This window comes from Dermacentor andersoni, chromosome 3 (assembly GCF_023375885.2).
Source record: "Dermacentor andersoni chromosome 3, qqDerAnde1_hic_scaffold, whole genome shotgun sequence".
Lineage (NCBI taxonomy): Eukaryota > Metazoa > Arthropoda > Arachnida > Ixodida > Ixodidae > Dermacentor > Dermacentor andersoni.
The window spans coordinates 36,435,567-36,449,285 of record NC_092816.1 but is presented as its reverse complement, the minus strand read 5'-3'; the positions used below and the strand labels follow the sequence as shown (position 1 = coordinate 36,449,285).

Sequence of the window (13,719 nt, the reverse complement as noted above, 5' to 3'; positions counted from 1 at the left end):
GTTAAGCAAATGAACTGATTGAATTGAGGGGAGGAGAAGGGTGAGCAGAATTGATGCCATAACGAAATTGCTATCTTGTATGGAACATTAGACTAAAGAGTGCTCAAGAGCACTCTTGCAGTGTGGTTTACATTTGGCTGTTCGATATCCAGTGTTCGGAATACATTTGCCTGGTTCTTTTAGAGTGCTGTGTTCCACCTCGGAGCGCTTGGACATGCTCTCGCCTTCAAGCTGGCAGTGTAAATGAGATCCGACAGAATACTGATCACATGGCTCCTCAGACTGCTCTAAAAGCAGCTGAACGTCTGGGGCAGACTTTCTCCGGCTCGAATCATGAAAGGGCTCCGCATTGCTGCAAACCGAGTTGGTGCACCGCAGGAAGCAGTCAAATGTAACATTAAACAGAGCTGTCTTTGTTACACTTGGTGTTGATCCTGTCCCTTTATGTTCATACCTTGAAACCCTTTGTGCTTTTTGTGCTGGCATGGGGAGATGCTAAGCCTTCTCCTCACTTCTAATTGCTACAACTTCTTTATTGAAGGCACTGCACCAGGTTGTGACAGCACATTAGTGGCAAAAATACAGCATTAGAAATAGGGCATATGAAGTGTTTTTATTGCTGCTTGATGCATTCATAGCAGATGGATCATCATTGTTGCGTGCAAGTCATGTAGTGCGAGTGAAATGCACATTTTGTGCTGCATGATCCCGTATATCCTTCTTTTGATCATGCAGATGATGCATAACATGAAGTACGGTGATAAGCCTTTCAACAATAGTCACTTTGCAAAGATTACTGAGGTGAGTGGTGATAATGCTTTTTTGAAATGTTTTACAATGAAGCTGTATATGGCTAGGGCATTTCCGTCAGCCGTAAACTAGCTCGTTGCCACCCCTCGGCACAACCGTGCGAACACACTTATGCGATTGCTCACGTATTTGTCGTTGTCGTTTCCTCCCACAGCTAGCTCTGTTGCCACTCATTGCTTTAGGGGTTATGAGCCGTCATTGGCAAGAGGAAACTATCGTTGTCATCATCATCATCATCAACAACAACAACTATCATTATCAGCAATGGCTCGAGCATCGTTGTGTTCTTTCACATCTGACTCGTTTGCCGCTCATCATTCTAGTGTAGAATTTCCTTTCTCTTCTGAGGCCACATTAAAATTTTGTTTATTTATGGGGGTATGAACCATTGCTTAAGGGGGGATGAGCCATTCATTGTCTTACGCGACAGACGCATTTAATAACAGAGGTGATACGAGAATGCATGTGTATACCTATCATCACGATGACCCCTGATCAGGACAATAAATATGTTCATGCTGTTGTTCAAAATTCTATGTCACCTCTGTGTCGTGTGTTAAACAGCTTCGCTGGCCATCCACCTTCACAAAGTGAAATGACTCATGATTTTTTTAGTAGTAGTTATTGAACATCTGTTGCCTAGTCGTTGGAAAGCAACAGGCACATAATCACAAGTTGCTATCTTGCAATTTTTGTTAGCCATTGTGGAGGTGAATTTGCATGAGGCTTACCCAGCAAGTGACGCTCAGTAAAGAGCACAATGCTTTTCCATTCCAACAAAGGATGCTCAGTTTATCGACTCTCGGACATGGTGCAGAGAAGGCTTCAGGGTCAGATGGCCAATAAGTGCAGGCTTATTAACCCAAGATACACTACAGTGTGGCAGTCATGGCTTGCAGGTTAAGGCTAACAGCAAGACCAATTGAGCATGCGCAGCCACTGCACTAAGCTCCCCGAGTAGCATGTATACTAAGCGCAGGAAGTCGTAGGAGGAAAGGTGCCATGTGCAGGTGTGGTCCCATGTACCATGAACAGGTGTGTAAAGCGTGTGCTGCAGTGAGGAAGCACTCAGTGGTCCCAAGCCCAGGGGAGAGGGTGCTTTGGGGTCATGGGGCAGCAGCCATTCAAGGCACATTCTGGTGATGCATGCTTGTGCATGCGATGCAGCTCTGGGAAGGGGGAATTAGTGTGGTTTGTGCGGGAAAATAGCTCTGGTGCACTAGCCATATCCACCATGTTGCCATCGAAGCGGTCAAGCTTGGTAAATGGCCATCGATCATCACACGCAGGCTGGGGTTGAGGCATGGGAAGGCACCTCGATCCGCACTTTATATGCTTGATATAGTACTGCTGCTTGTTTATTTAGACCTAATTAATACTAACCACTTGCCACCAGGGCCAGCACTACAACCATGTCAGTTTATCTATGCTCTTGTATGGAGCTTTCTTGGCAATCAAATCTGTTTTGTGATAGAAGCAGCTAGACTTTTTTTTTGCATGATTAAGTAAAAATTGGAGGACAGATGGTTATTTTAGAGACTTGCAGTTCTTTGACCAAGTGTACCTATGGAGAAGTACTTCCAGCTTTGACACAAAAGTTTATTTCCAATATGAATGGCTGATGCTATTGGTTTCTTTCACAGGATGGTTCCTATGAACTGGGCCGATTCACAACTACCTGCTGCGAATTTGGCCTAATGGCTAATCTGCTGATCTCGGAAGGCAAGCCAGGAAAGGTGTCTTCCTGTTTGTTTCTCTCGTTGTTTGTTTGCTTGCTTGCCTTCATAAGATATCTGAAAGGTCATGCTTTCAGCCCAGCTAACAGCATTGATCAGGCAAACCATTCTGACTTTGTTTTAGAGTACTGTACACTGTACAGATGTGCAGTTATAGTTCAGTGCTTTGTATCTGTCCTTAGTTTGTGCACGAAAGTTTTTCAGGTGTGATGCTTTAACTGTGTCATGAGTAATCAATTAGTTCACCAATGCATGCTAAATGCCCTTCTGCATTGAAACAAAGGGCACTATAGACCTGGAAGCAGCTAATTTAGGAAAGAATGTAGTATCAGGAATACACTCAATTGATTTATTTCCTTAATGGAGTGCATTCAAATCGTAATACAGTCACCTATGTATTAATGGCAAGTTTGTTAATATATATATACATGTTCCACTAATTAGACCACATTCTCAAGCACCAACAAATAGAAATCTCCCTAATTTGAAAGAAATGTTGTTAGTTCATACTGGAGCGGACTGCTGGTCATTAGACTGGATGTTCTCCCAGTCACACGAAAAGCGCTGACTATGCTGAAATGAGCGTGGAAGCATGTGATCATCAATGAGCCAATAAGTGTAGTTTTGCACCATCTTTTCTCTTAGCTGCCCACATTCTCATTCAGGTTCATCCATTGACCGCAATGTAGATCATTTCTGTAGAAAATATTGTGTTTATAAATTGATTATTTTTAAAGCCAGTGTTCTAAGACGTGGACCCAGATGTTAACGTGGAATGCTGACTCTCAGTAGAAATGTCCTGCAAGGGGCTATCCACCTGAAGGAACGCAAAATTCTGTAGGAGCTTCTTCCTCCTTGTGTATTGCAACAGAACTCATTAGGAGATTCATTGTTCGTGCACCACCTCATGTTGTTAACTTGTCTACCTTCAATGTATCCTCTCTTAACCATAGCCACTTGGTTAAGTCAGTTGTAGAGCTTCTGCCCTGCAAGGGGATAGCATTGCTGAGTTCGATTCTTTGACCAGGACAAACTTTTCTTCAATTGGCTAGCTTTCCTTCTGCGAAAATCTCCTAATCCTAACCTTGTGATTAGCTGAGTTGCAAGAGCGACTACCCAAAATGGCCTTAGGTTTGGGTTCCACACCCAAATCAGAGGGAAATTTTTCTTCTGCTATGGCACACTTTCTTTCTAAAGTATGTGTAAGCATTTCTTTCGTGAACTTATGATACTTTCAGGTGGATGCCAACAACTTTTCCTTGAATGAGTCTTTCTCCGGATTTCCTCAGGACTTATTTGGTCAACGCTAGTGTAGTAACTTGGAACTTAGCGGTTGGCAGTTGTGTTGCCCTTAAGGATTCCCTTGTGTCCACATTTTATGTGAGCCTCCTTAAGCAGACGATTCCTTACAGAAATGACTCAGCCTTTTGCTGCTTCTTTTTTACTGTTTAATGTATGTCTGCCTGTGTTCCGCCCTCAGGTAATCCGTGTAAGTGCCAAAAAGCGCACAGGTGCTGACAACTTTGTGACTGCCATGAGGAAAGCACTTGCTGCTCACTACGGCACCGAGCCAGTGGGTCTCGGTGGTGCTTTCGTGCTTGCAAAAGGAAAAGCAAAGCTCCACATCATGGTAAGCCTGTTTTGTTACTTTAGCATTGCTTGTGCCTTTTTCAAACCAGCGCATTATTGGGCTTGGTTAAAACACGTTGGCGGGCTAGTTGGTTAGAATCCATGGTAGAGTGTATAAGCGTCGCTGAACGAGGACGTAGGAAGAAACAGATACACAGACACAGCGCTTCACTTTCAACTATAGATTTTTTCGCACGCATCGATAACTATATACCATGCGAGCGGAAACAAACATAACAGCAAAATAGAACATTCAGTGGTGCATTTCGATGAACCGTACACGTGTGCAAGGCATGGGGAAAACATGTACTGCAATGGTCACAACGATAAACCGAGGAATTGTATCTCCTTTTCAGATAGCGACACCGAAGGCTTGCTTACGCACTTTTGCATGTTCTAACCAACATCGGAAACAATTTGTAGCCTGTACTCATAACGTTGTCTATGCCATTTCACTTTTGTGCGGAAGAACGTATGTTTGGTCAAACCAGCAGATGCATCAATGAGAGATGAAAAGAGCAATTCACTGCCGAGATTGTTCCTGCAAGCCCATGTTTAAAAGCACTTCCCTTCTGTATAAGGCTCATAGCAGTATGACAAGGGAGATAGTGGAGGCCTACGAGATTGCAAAATTAGAGCAAGAGTGGGCTCTAACCTGGCTGTGCTATATGACGTGCACCGGCTTTGTCCTGCACGAATGGTAGGCAAACACAGATTGCGCACTTCGTTGCATTCAATACGAAGTTCAATACAAAGCACATCTAGCCAGGATCGTCTTAGAGTTGCTGAATGCTGGACGTGTTAGTATTCCATGCTCAAGAAAAGATTGGCACGAAAAAACGGGGACGAGAAAGACAAACACAAATTGCGCTCATTTGTGTTTTTCTTTCTTGTCCCTGTTTTTTGCACCATTCTTTTCTTGACCAGGATTGACTGGGAGTGAGTACGCACTGGCGCACATCCCTTGTAGATGCTAACTGCTATTAATTGAGAATCACAGCAGGCAAAGTGCACGTATGGTGTGGGCTTGTTTCACGTAGTTTAAGGCTAGTTGAGTGTTCCAGACTAATCAAAATTAGCGAGAACCAATGGCTACGACACCCTCACAAACAGTGTGGCCAAAGTTGCATCGCCACATGGGCACGCGCGGCCGTGCGTGAGCATGCAATAGTCGGCTCACTCATTTTGATTGATGTCAGCTATTGGCCAATAGCAGTCGTGTATGGGAAGCTGTTATATGACTAAATGTGGCAGTACCAAAAAAAGACGAGGAGAAGGCTTCTATTGAAAAGAGAGTGTTTGAGAAAAAGATGACTTCATGCTCTACTTGTAAGCCCCACCTCATGTGCTGTGCACGAGTGCGAAAGTGGCCTGAGATGTCTACAGCAATGTATGCTATTTGCAGAATGTGTTTTTTCGCCTAGCTCGACAGGTGGCTCACAATTCCTTTAAGGCACCTTGGCTGGTTCTAAAGCTCTAGGCAGTGCGTAACAAGAGAGATAAAATGGGAGAGTATAAAGGATCACTAACACCCACTGCGGTAGCTCAGTGGCTGTCATATTGCGCCCTGAGCTTGAGGCCGTGAGTTCAATCCCGATGGGGACGAAATACGAAAAAAAGATCACTGCCACTTCCAGTCCGTGAAGATGGTCGAACAGCGAAGCCGTGTTAGTTACACCGAGTGTTACACCATGAAAGTATAACTTCTCAAGCAGTTTATATTGTAAATCTTTTGTTTCACCATTATTTCGCCTAATTTTTGCTTTTGCGTGCTTTGCATGCTTTAGGAGCGCTGCCGTTTAAACTCTGCATCTTTGGCATGCAGCTTGGGGTCGGCCCTACGACGACGAGACCATTCACGAGCCAACTCTAGCTGGTGCTCGCAGTAGGCAGCGTCTTCCTCATGAGTATGGACTACTCGTGGTCTTCAAATAGCTGTAGCTGAAATGGAATGTGTGGAACCACTAATCCAAAGTTCTGTATATTGGGCGCAAGGCCCACAACTGGAGATGTAGGCTCTGCAATTGTTTAGACGATTGGTTGGATTGGCAAGAAGTGCCGGCAGCCTTGCGCTCCTAGTATCGCATTTCAATTGCTGGGCACTGTTCGTTGGCCGCGCACTGCCAGCATAACATTTGTTTCTTTCGCGGCAGGGTGGAATCAGTCGTCGATAAATTCGATGCTGATCTGGCTCGATCACCGAAAATGCACCATGTGACAACCGTATAAGATTCGCATGTAAGATAGCATTCTCACGGGGGTGAAGGGGTCTCCAACCCAGTTTCTTCTGTTGAGCTCTTCGTTTCCTCTCCCGCTAGGTCACATGGCCCCTTTTCAGTGAAGTCCAACAACGACACAGGGTCTGCATAAACAACTTTGTTGTAATATGCTTGTGTACTTAGGTATAGGTGCATGTTAAAGAACCCCAGGTTATCAAAATGAATCTGAAGTCCCCCGCTACCCTGTGCCCCATAATCAGATCGTTCATTTAATGTCGTGTTGCGCCATGTCATCTTGCTGTATCGCCAGAACTTTGCTTACACACGTTCTCACAGTGCGTGGGACCTGCATGAATTTTGTCACTACTGCAAACTTTCGTCCCAAATGAAAGCATTTGCCTTTTGAACTGTTGGGTGACCCTTGGCTTCTCTCTCTTGTGTCGTGCGCCAAATGCTATGCAAGTTGGAAGAACTCATCCAATGTATGGTGGTGCACATAGCCTATTCCATAGAGCATTGGATTTGAGTTGCAGTGGTCCTAGGTTCAGTTCCCAGTTTGACCAAAGATGCAGCGTTTTTGCGACATTGCTTTTCTGCAATTTGCAACATTGTGACTGGCGAAGACCTCTGTTTGGCGAGACTTCGCAAGACCTTGAAAGGTCAAACCAGGCCCTTTGAGAATAGTAGAGACTGCGCGGCTCAACAAAACCGGGACTGAAACTTTGCCGATGCTGTCTGAGCTGGAAGTGCAGCGTAATGGGCTAGTTGTGTTCCATTCATAAGTTCGAGAGCACGAATATGAGGATAAAATGGACACGACAAATGCTCTGTGGGCATCTCGTGCTTAAGGATGACTATGAAGCTGTGCAGGGGTTGGACTTATGCTGCAACTTGGGCATTGGGGGAAATGGAAAAATGGAAAGTTCTGCCTTCAGTCACTTGGCATTTTGTCTGCTAATAACCTTTCTTCTTCTGTATGTGTAAAAGTAGAAAGAGTTTAGTGTTTTTCTTTATACTCAGCATCCCCTTAATCTCCTCCTGTTCACTTTTCAGCCAAAGTTTTCCACAGCGCCGCTGCTAACGAATGAAGCCATGAACTGCTGGCTCAAATTCTTTGAGATGGAGGCCCCCCTGGTATGCCTCAGTGTGTTTGTCTCCCATGACCCGGTAAGTGTCCTCTTTATGCAAGATTTGCAGTTTGTAATCACTGCATGAAGTGCATGTATGGACCAGGGGAAATGTCATTCCTATCAGAAACAATTTCTCCTGTTCACACAGTCAAACATTGATATAGTGTAGTCACATTTGGAGCAAAATTCTGTTCGTTTATCCGATATTCATCATAAAGAACAAACAAAATTCGAGGTCATGCAACAGAATTGTGCAAACCGCTTCAGGCAAACCAAATTTTTTTCTTGAGATGAGATCTGTCTGCTTTGCATCATTGGAGGTGCAAGTGATCAGAGCACATATATTTTTAGAAAAAGAAAAGGCTTCTAATCAGTGACCAAGTCTAAAGCTAATTGACGTTCCGCAATCTGTACGGGTTTGTTGTTCAGATTGTGAACAAGGAAACCATGTGGGTTTCGAAATGCAAGATAACTTTAATATGCTGCCTGACTGAACAGATGAGTTTTTTTTTAACCTGTAGCAGCACGGCTATCGCCTTCAGAGCCGGCAAAGGAGAAGTGGGCTCATGGGCATAGTGTGCGAGGAAAGAACGTGCTGGTGTGCTCAGCCTGAGTGACTGCAGTATCGGCCGCTCCCGAGATCCCGCGGCCGGCCGAAATAAACAGTGGTCACTGCGTCTACCTCTTCGTGCCTCCGGCCCCACAAATTGATCCTGTCTGGGTCAACAATTTGAGTGGTCACTTGACCTTCAAAGATCATACTCTAGTTTTATGCATTTCCTGAAAATGCATTTGAACCCTGAACATCTTTGCTATTCAACCGTAAATGACATGACATGTGCTGTGCTGCTTTTAGTCGCCCGGCATTCAGAAAACCCTTCTCGCTGCGTGTTAGAAGGCTTAGTGAAGAAATGGGTGTCTTGCTTCTACAACACCGTCTGAAGACCCCAGCAAGGACGTTAGTGCCATGGGACTGGGATATCGTAGACTATGACACATCATTTGTAGAAGTCTTGAAGCACGCTCCATGATAACACATTTGCATGCACATTATAAAACTGCAAGCGAAATACTTGTGCACGGAATTTTACACGGATGCATCAAAGATGCATGCAGGCATGTCCTATGCTGCGGTTGGACCATCTATATTGAAATCAGACATTCTGCACCCACTAACCAGCATTTTTCTGGCTGAAGCCTACGTGTCATTGTCAGCTGTAGAGCAAATTATGCAAATAAATTTAGAGCACGCAATTACATTGTTGCAGGAAGAAAGCAGGCCCACGAGTATAAAATAATGTATATGGCGTTCAGGCAACTGCCAGACTTCGTCTTCCTCTAGTCCAACTTCCTCCTTCTCTTCACCGTAACATCATCCTCCCGGCGGAGTAGCTCCGTCCCGGTGCAAGTTATAGAGCCTCACTTAATCGGGGGACATAGGGCTTGAGCCTGACGACGTGAACAACATCGCTAGTGACGTTGGGAGGCACTGAAGGCTGACCGACTGGGGCGATCTCGTATGTCACGTAGGACAGTTGGCATAAGATCTGGTACGGACCAGAATAACGCGAAAGTAGTTTTTCCGACAAGCCAACGCGACGTGAAGGCGTCCAGAGAAGGACAAGGGAATCAGGTGAAAAATGGGTGTCTCGGTGCCGAAGGTCGTAGCGTCGCTTTTGAGAAGCTTGCGAGACTGTGAGGCGATGACGGGCGACTTCTCGGGCCTGGGTGGCTAATTCAATAGCATCGCGAGCGTAACCAGTGCTGGGTGATTGTACTGCGGAAGGTAGCAACGTGTCAAAGGGCAAGGTGGGGTCGCGGCCATGCAGCAGGTAAAATGGTGAAAATCCGGCAGTATCGTGACGGGACGAGTTGTATGCGAAAGTGATGTATGGTAAAGCGACGTCCCAGTCGCGGTGATCGTCGGAAACGTACATGGCCAGCATTTCAGTTAGCGTGCGGTTGGGTCGCTCGGTGAGGCCGTTCATTTGAGGGTGGTATGCGGTAGTAATCTGGTGTTCTGTAGAACAGGAACAGAGCAGATCATCGCCGACCTTCGATAGAAAGTAGCGGCAGCGATCCGTCAGCAACTGGCGAGGGGCGCCGTGGTGCAGGATGACGTCGTATAGTAAGAAGTCGGCGACATCTGTAGCGCAGCTGGTTGGTAGCTGCGCACGGAAGAAGGGCTCTGTAGGGATGTCAATTGGTTGCAGCAAACCAGCGGGAGGCATAGCAGGCATCTTCTGGCGCTGACACAGGTCGCAAGAAGCGACATAACGGCGCACAGAGCGATAAATGGCGGGCCAGAAGAAGCGGCGCCGCAGGCGGTCGTATGTACGAGTGATGCCCAGATGTCCAGCAGTAGGAGCATCGTGAAATTGCTGGAGCACGGCGAGTCGAAGGTGCTTGGGAACGACTAGTAGGAGCTCCGGGCCGTCAGGACGAACGTTACGACGGTATAAAGTTCCATTGCGCAAGGTGAACATCCGGAGGGACGGGTCGTTGGGCGAGGAGCTTAGGCGTTCCATAAGTGTTCGAAGAACAGGATCTTTGTGCTGCTCGTCGCCAATATGGAGGAAGCCGGAGAGGGATAGAACACTGATGTCCGAGTCTGCATCGGTATCGTCCGACTGATCCACGGGATTGCGGGACAGGCAGTCAGCATCTTTATGCAGGCGCCCTGACTTATACATAATAGAAAATGTATATTCTTGTAAATGCAATGCCCAACGTGCAAGTCGTCCAGTTGGGTCCTTCAAGAAGGAGAGCCAGCAGAGGGCGTGATGATCGGTTACGACGCAGAAACTTCGACCGAAAAGGCACGGCCGAAATTTCACGACCGCCCATACGAGTGCGAGACATTCTCTCTCAGTAATGGAGTAATTTCGGTCGGCCGTGGAAAGAAGGCGGCTAGCGTAAGCGATGACACGGTCTTGGCTCTATTGACGCTGAGCAAGGACAGCGCCGATGCCATGACCACTCGCGTCAGTTCGTACTTCAGTGGGCGCAGAATGGTTAAAGTGTGACAGAATTGGTGAAGTTGTAAGCCGCTCAATCAGGGTAGAGAAGGCTTTCTCCTGCAGTGGTCTCCAAGAGAAAGAGACGTCTTTCTTAAGAAGATCAGTGAGAGGGTGAGCGATGTCGGCAAAATTTTTCACAAATCGCCGGAAATAAGAGCATAAGCCCAGAAAACTACGGACATCGTTTGTTGAACAAGGTACAGGAAAATTTCGCACGGCGTGAACTTTCTGTGGATCGGGTTGGATTTCGGCGGCGTTTACGAGATGGCAGAGCATGTTAATTTCACGGCGACCGAAATGGCACTTGGAGGAGTTTAGCTGAAGGCCAGCCCTGCGAAACACTGAGAGTATGGTTGTGAGGCACTGCAGGTGGCTCTCAAGGTTCGGCGAAAACACAATCACATCGTCGAGGTAACAGAGGCATGTAGACCACTTCAAGCCGCGCAAGAGAGAGTCCATCATTCGCTCGACGTAGCTGGCGCATTGCACAAACCAAAGGGCATGACTTTAAATTGGCACAGACCGTCCGGTGTGACAAAGGCGGTTTTCTCGCTGTCCATCTCATCGACGCTAATCTGCCAATGGCCGGAGCGGAGGTCAATTGATGACAAGTATTGGGATCCATGAAGGCAGTCAAGAGCGTCATCAATGCGAGGCAGGGGATAAACATCCTTTTTTGTTATCCTGTTGAGGTGACGATAGTCAACGCAGAAGTGCCACAAGTTGTCTTTTTTCTTTACTAAGACAACCGGTGATGCCCACGAGCTACTGGAAGGTTCAATGATGTCTTTGTCCATCATCCTGTCTACCTCTTTCTGTATGATGGCCCTTTCTGTTGCGGAGACACAATATGGCTGCCTATGAACGGGGCTGGCGTCACCGGTGTCGATGCGATGCGTGACAACAGATGTCTGGCCAAGTGGACGGTCATCCAAATCAAAGATGTCCCGATAAGATGACAGGAGGTGACGAAGAGCTGCTGTTTGCTCGGAAGGAAGGTCAGGGGCGATCATCTTAGAAACATCGTCCGCGGGCGTCGAGTACGGAGGAGTGGGTGACAAAGGTTCATTGGTACTGAGGAAGGATTCAGAGGTCAGAGAAGAAACCTCAAATTTTTCCAAAGGAGTGATATGTGCTATGGCGATACCGTGTGGCAGCACAAGCGACGAAAATCCAAAATTGAGGATGGGCACGTGAGTGCAGTTTTCGCGGATCCGAATTAAGGTGCTCGGCAGGGCAATATTGCGCGAAAAAACCACGTCAGTAAGCGGCGACACGACGTACTCGCCATCAGGTACGGGAGAACAGGGCGTCAGGAGGACATTTGTAGCCGCTTGTGGAGACAGCCTTGCAAACTCAGCAGAACATAAGCGGTGTGAAGCACAAGTTGTTGCGTCGGCAGGAAGTGGCAGATCCAACTGTACAACACCTGCGGAGCAGTCAATTTGGGCAGTGTTTCGAAAGGAAGTCGAGGCCGAGAATTAGGTCGTGCGGACAGTGTTCAAGGACGATAAATAGAACAACGGTATAATGGTCCCCAATGGTCACACGTGCTGTGCACATTCCAAGGACAGGTGAAGTACTCCCATCGGCGACTCGCACAGTGCCCGGTACGGCAGGTGTCGGAACCTTTCTGAGCCTTTGGCGGAGAGCAGCGCTCATAACTGAAAGCTGCGCTCCTGTATCAACGAGAGATCTAACAGGAACACAATCAACTTCAATGTCCAGTAGGTTTCCAGATGTAGGTAGGGTCAACAGAGGATTTGTGGGTCGTGTCGGAGTTGCAGCTTCCCCTCCGGGAGCTGCACCGCCTAGTTTCCCGAAGCGAAGCGACCGGTTGCAGAAGGGGATGAAGAGAGGCGAACAGGACCTACAACCTTGCAGAGATGGGGAGCGGCTGGATCTTGGTGGAGCACTGTCGGCGTTGATGTTCCTAGTTGGCGTATAGGGCGAGAAAGTACGATTGTCTGGTACTTGGCGGTAGTGACTTGGAGACGATCATCGAGGAGGTGGCGACCAGTGGTTGCGGCAATGACGGGCGATGTGTCCAATACCAGAGCAATTAAAACAGATGGGTTTATCATCCGCTGTGCGCCAGTCAGCTGGGTTGCGACGGAGTGGCGGAAAGCTTTGCGTCTTGGAGCGAGCGGGCTGAGAAATCTGGTAGGTGTTTGTATGGCGAACCGAGCAGAGAGATGGAATGCCCAAACTTGCTATTTCCTCCCGAATGACCGCTTGTATAAGGGAGATAGTGGGCACGCTTTCCCGACAGTCGGAACGAACTGGAGCTGGAGCCATGGCCTCAAGCTCACGGCGAACGATGCGCGTGATATCTTCCGGTCCTGTGGGCTGAACGAACCGCGGCGGGTCTTTGCAAGATGATGTCGCGGCGGTATTGGGCAATCGGTCGAAAGTTTGAGCGATGCGTCGGCCCTTCGCTTGTTCGAAGTGCCGGCACTCCTTTATAATTGCATCCACAGTGGCACAATCTTTGCACATCAGGAGATTGAAGGCATCGTCTGCAATACGTTTCAGTATGTGACCAATCTTGTCTGCCTCGGTCATGTTGTTATCAGCCTTGCGACAGAGGGCCAGCACATCCTGTATGTACATGACATAGGATTCTGTGGACGTCTGAGCGCGGCACGCAAGTTATTTTTTTGCTGCCAGTTGACGACCGACAGGTCTGCCAAACAGGTCTCGCATTTTTTCTTTGCAGACATCCCAGCTCATTAGGTCAGCTTCGTGTGTGTCGTACCATTGCTTCGCAGTTCCTCTTAGATAGATTATCACGTTTGCTAGCATCATTGTTGGATCCCACCTGTTGTTGTCGCACACTCGCTCGTACATCGTAAGCCAGTCCTCGACATCGGCGTTGTCCGTGCCACAAAATGTCCCTGGGTCCCGCGGATGAGTGAGGATGACCGTTGGCACGGGCTGCTGAGGCATTGTCGCTTGTGTTGGTTGATTTGCCATTGTGGCAGCAGGTAGATGACGTGCGCTGCGAATTTCCGTGATTTTACCCCGCACCTCCACCAAAATGTTGCAGGAAGAAAGCAGGCCCACGAGTATAAAATAACGTATATTTACAATAGAGGTATATGGCGTTCAGGCAACTGCCAGACTTCGTCTTCCTCTAGTCCAATTCAAGTTCCTCCTTCTCTTCACCGTAACA

At 47.5% G+C, this 13,719-nt stretch overlaps 1 protein-coding gene across 1 annotated transcript in view; it reads left to right on the top strand.

Moving 5' to 3' along the window:
- LOC126517745 (ester hydrolase C11orf54 homolog) overlaps nucleotides 1–13,719 on the top strand; it is a 29,561-nt gene that overhangs the window by 8,646 nt on the left and 7,196 nt on the right. Inside the window, exons 5-8 of the mRNA XM_050167548.3 lie at nucleotides 736–801; nucleotides 2,454–2,546; nucleotides 4,027–4,176; nucleotides 7,448–7,561. Of these exons, the coding sequence (XP_050023505.2) occupies nucleotides 736–801; nucleotides 2,454–2,546; nucleotides 4,027–4,176; nucleotides 7,448–7,561 (423 nt within the window). The remainder of the gene's footprint in view (nucleotides 1–735; nucleotides 802–2,453; nucleotides 2,547–4,026; nucleotides 4,177–7,447; nucleotides 7,562–13,719) is intronic.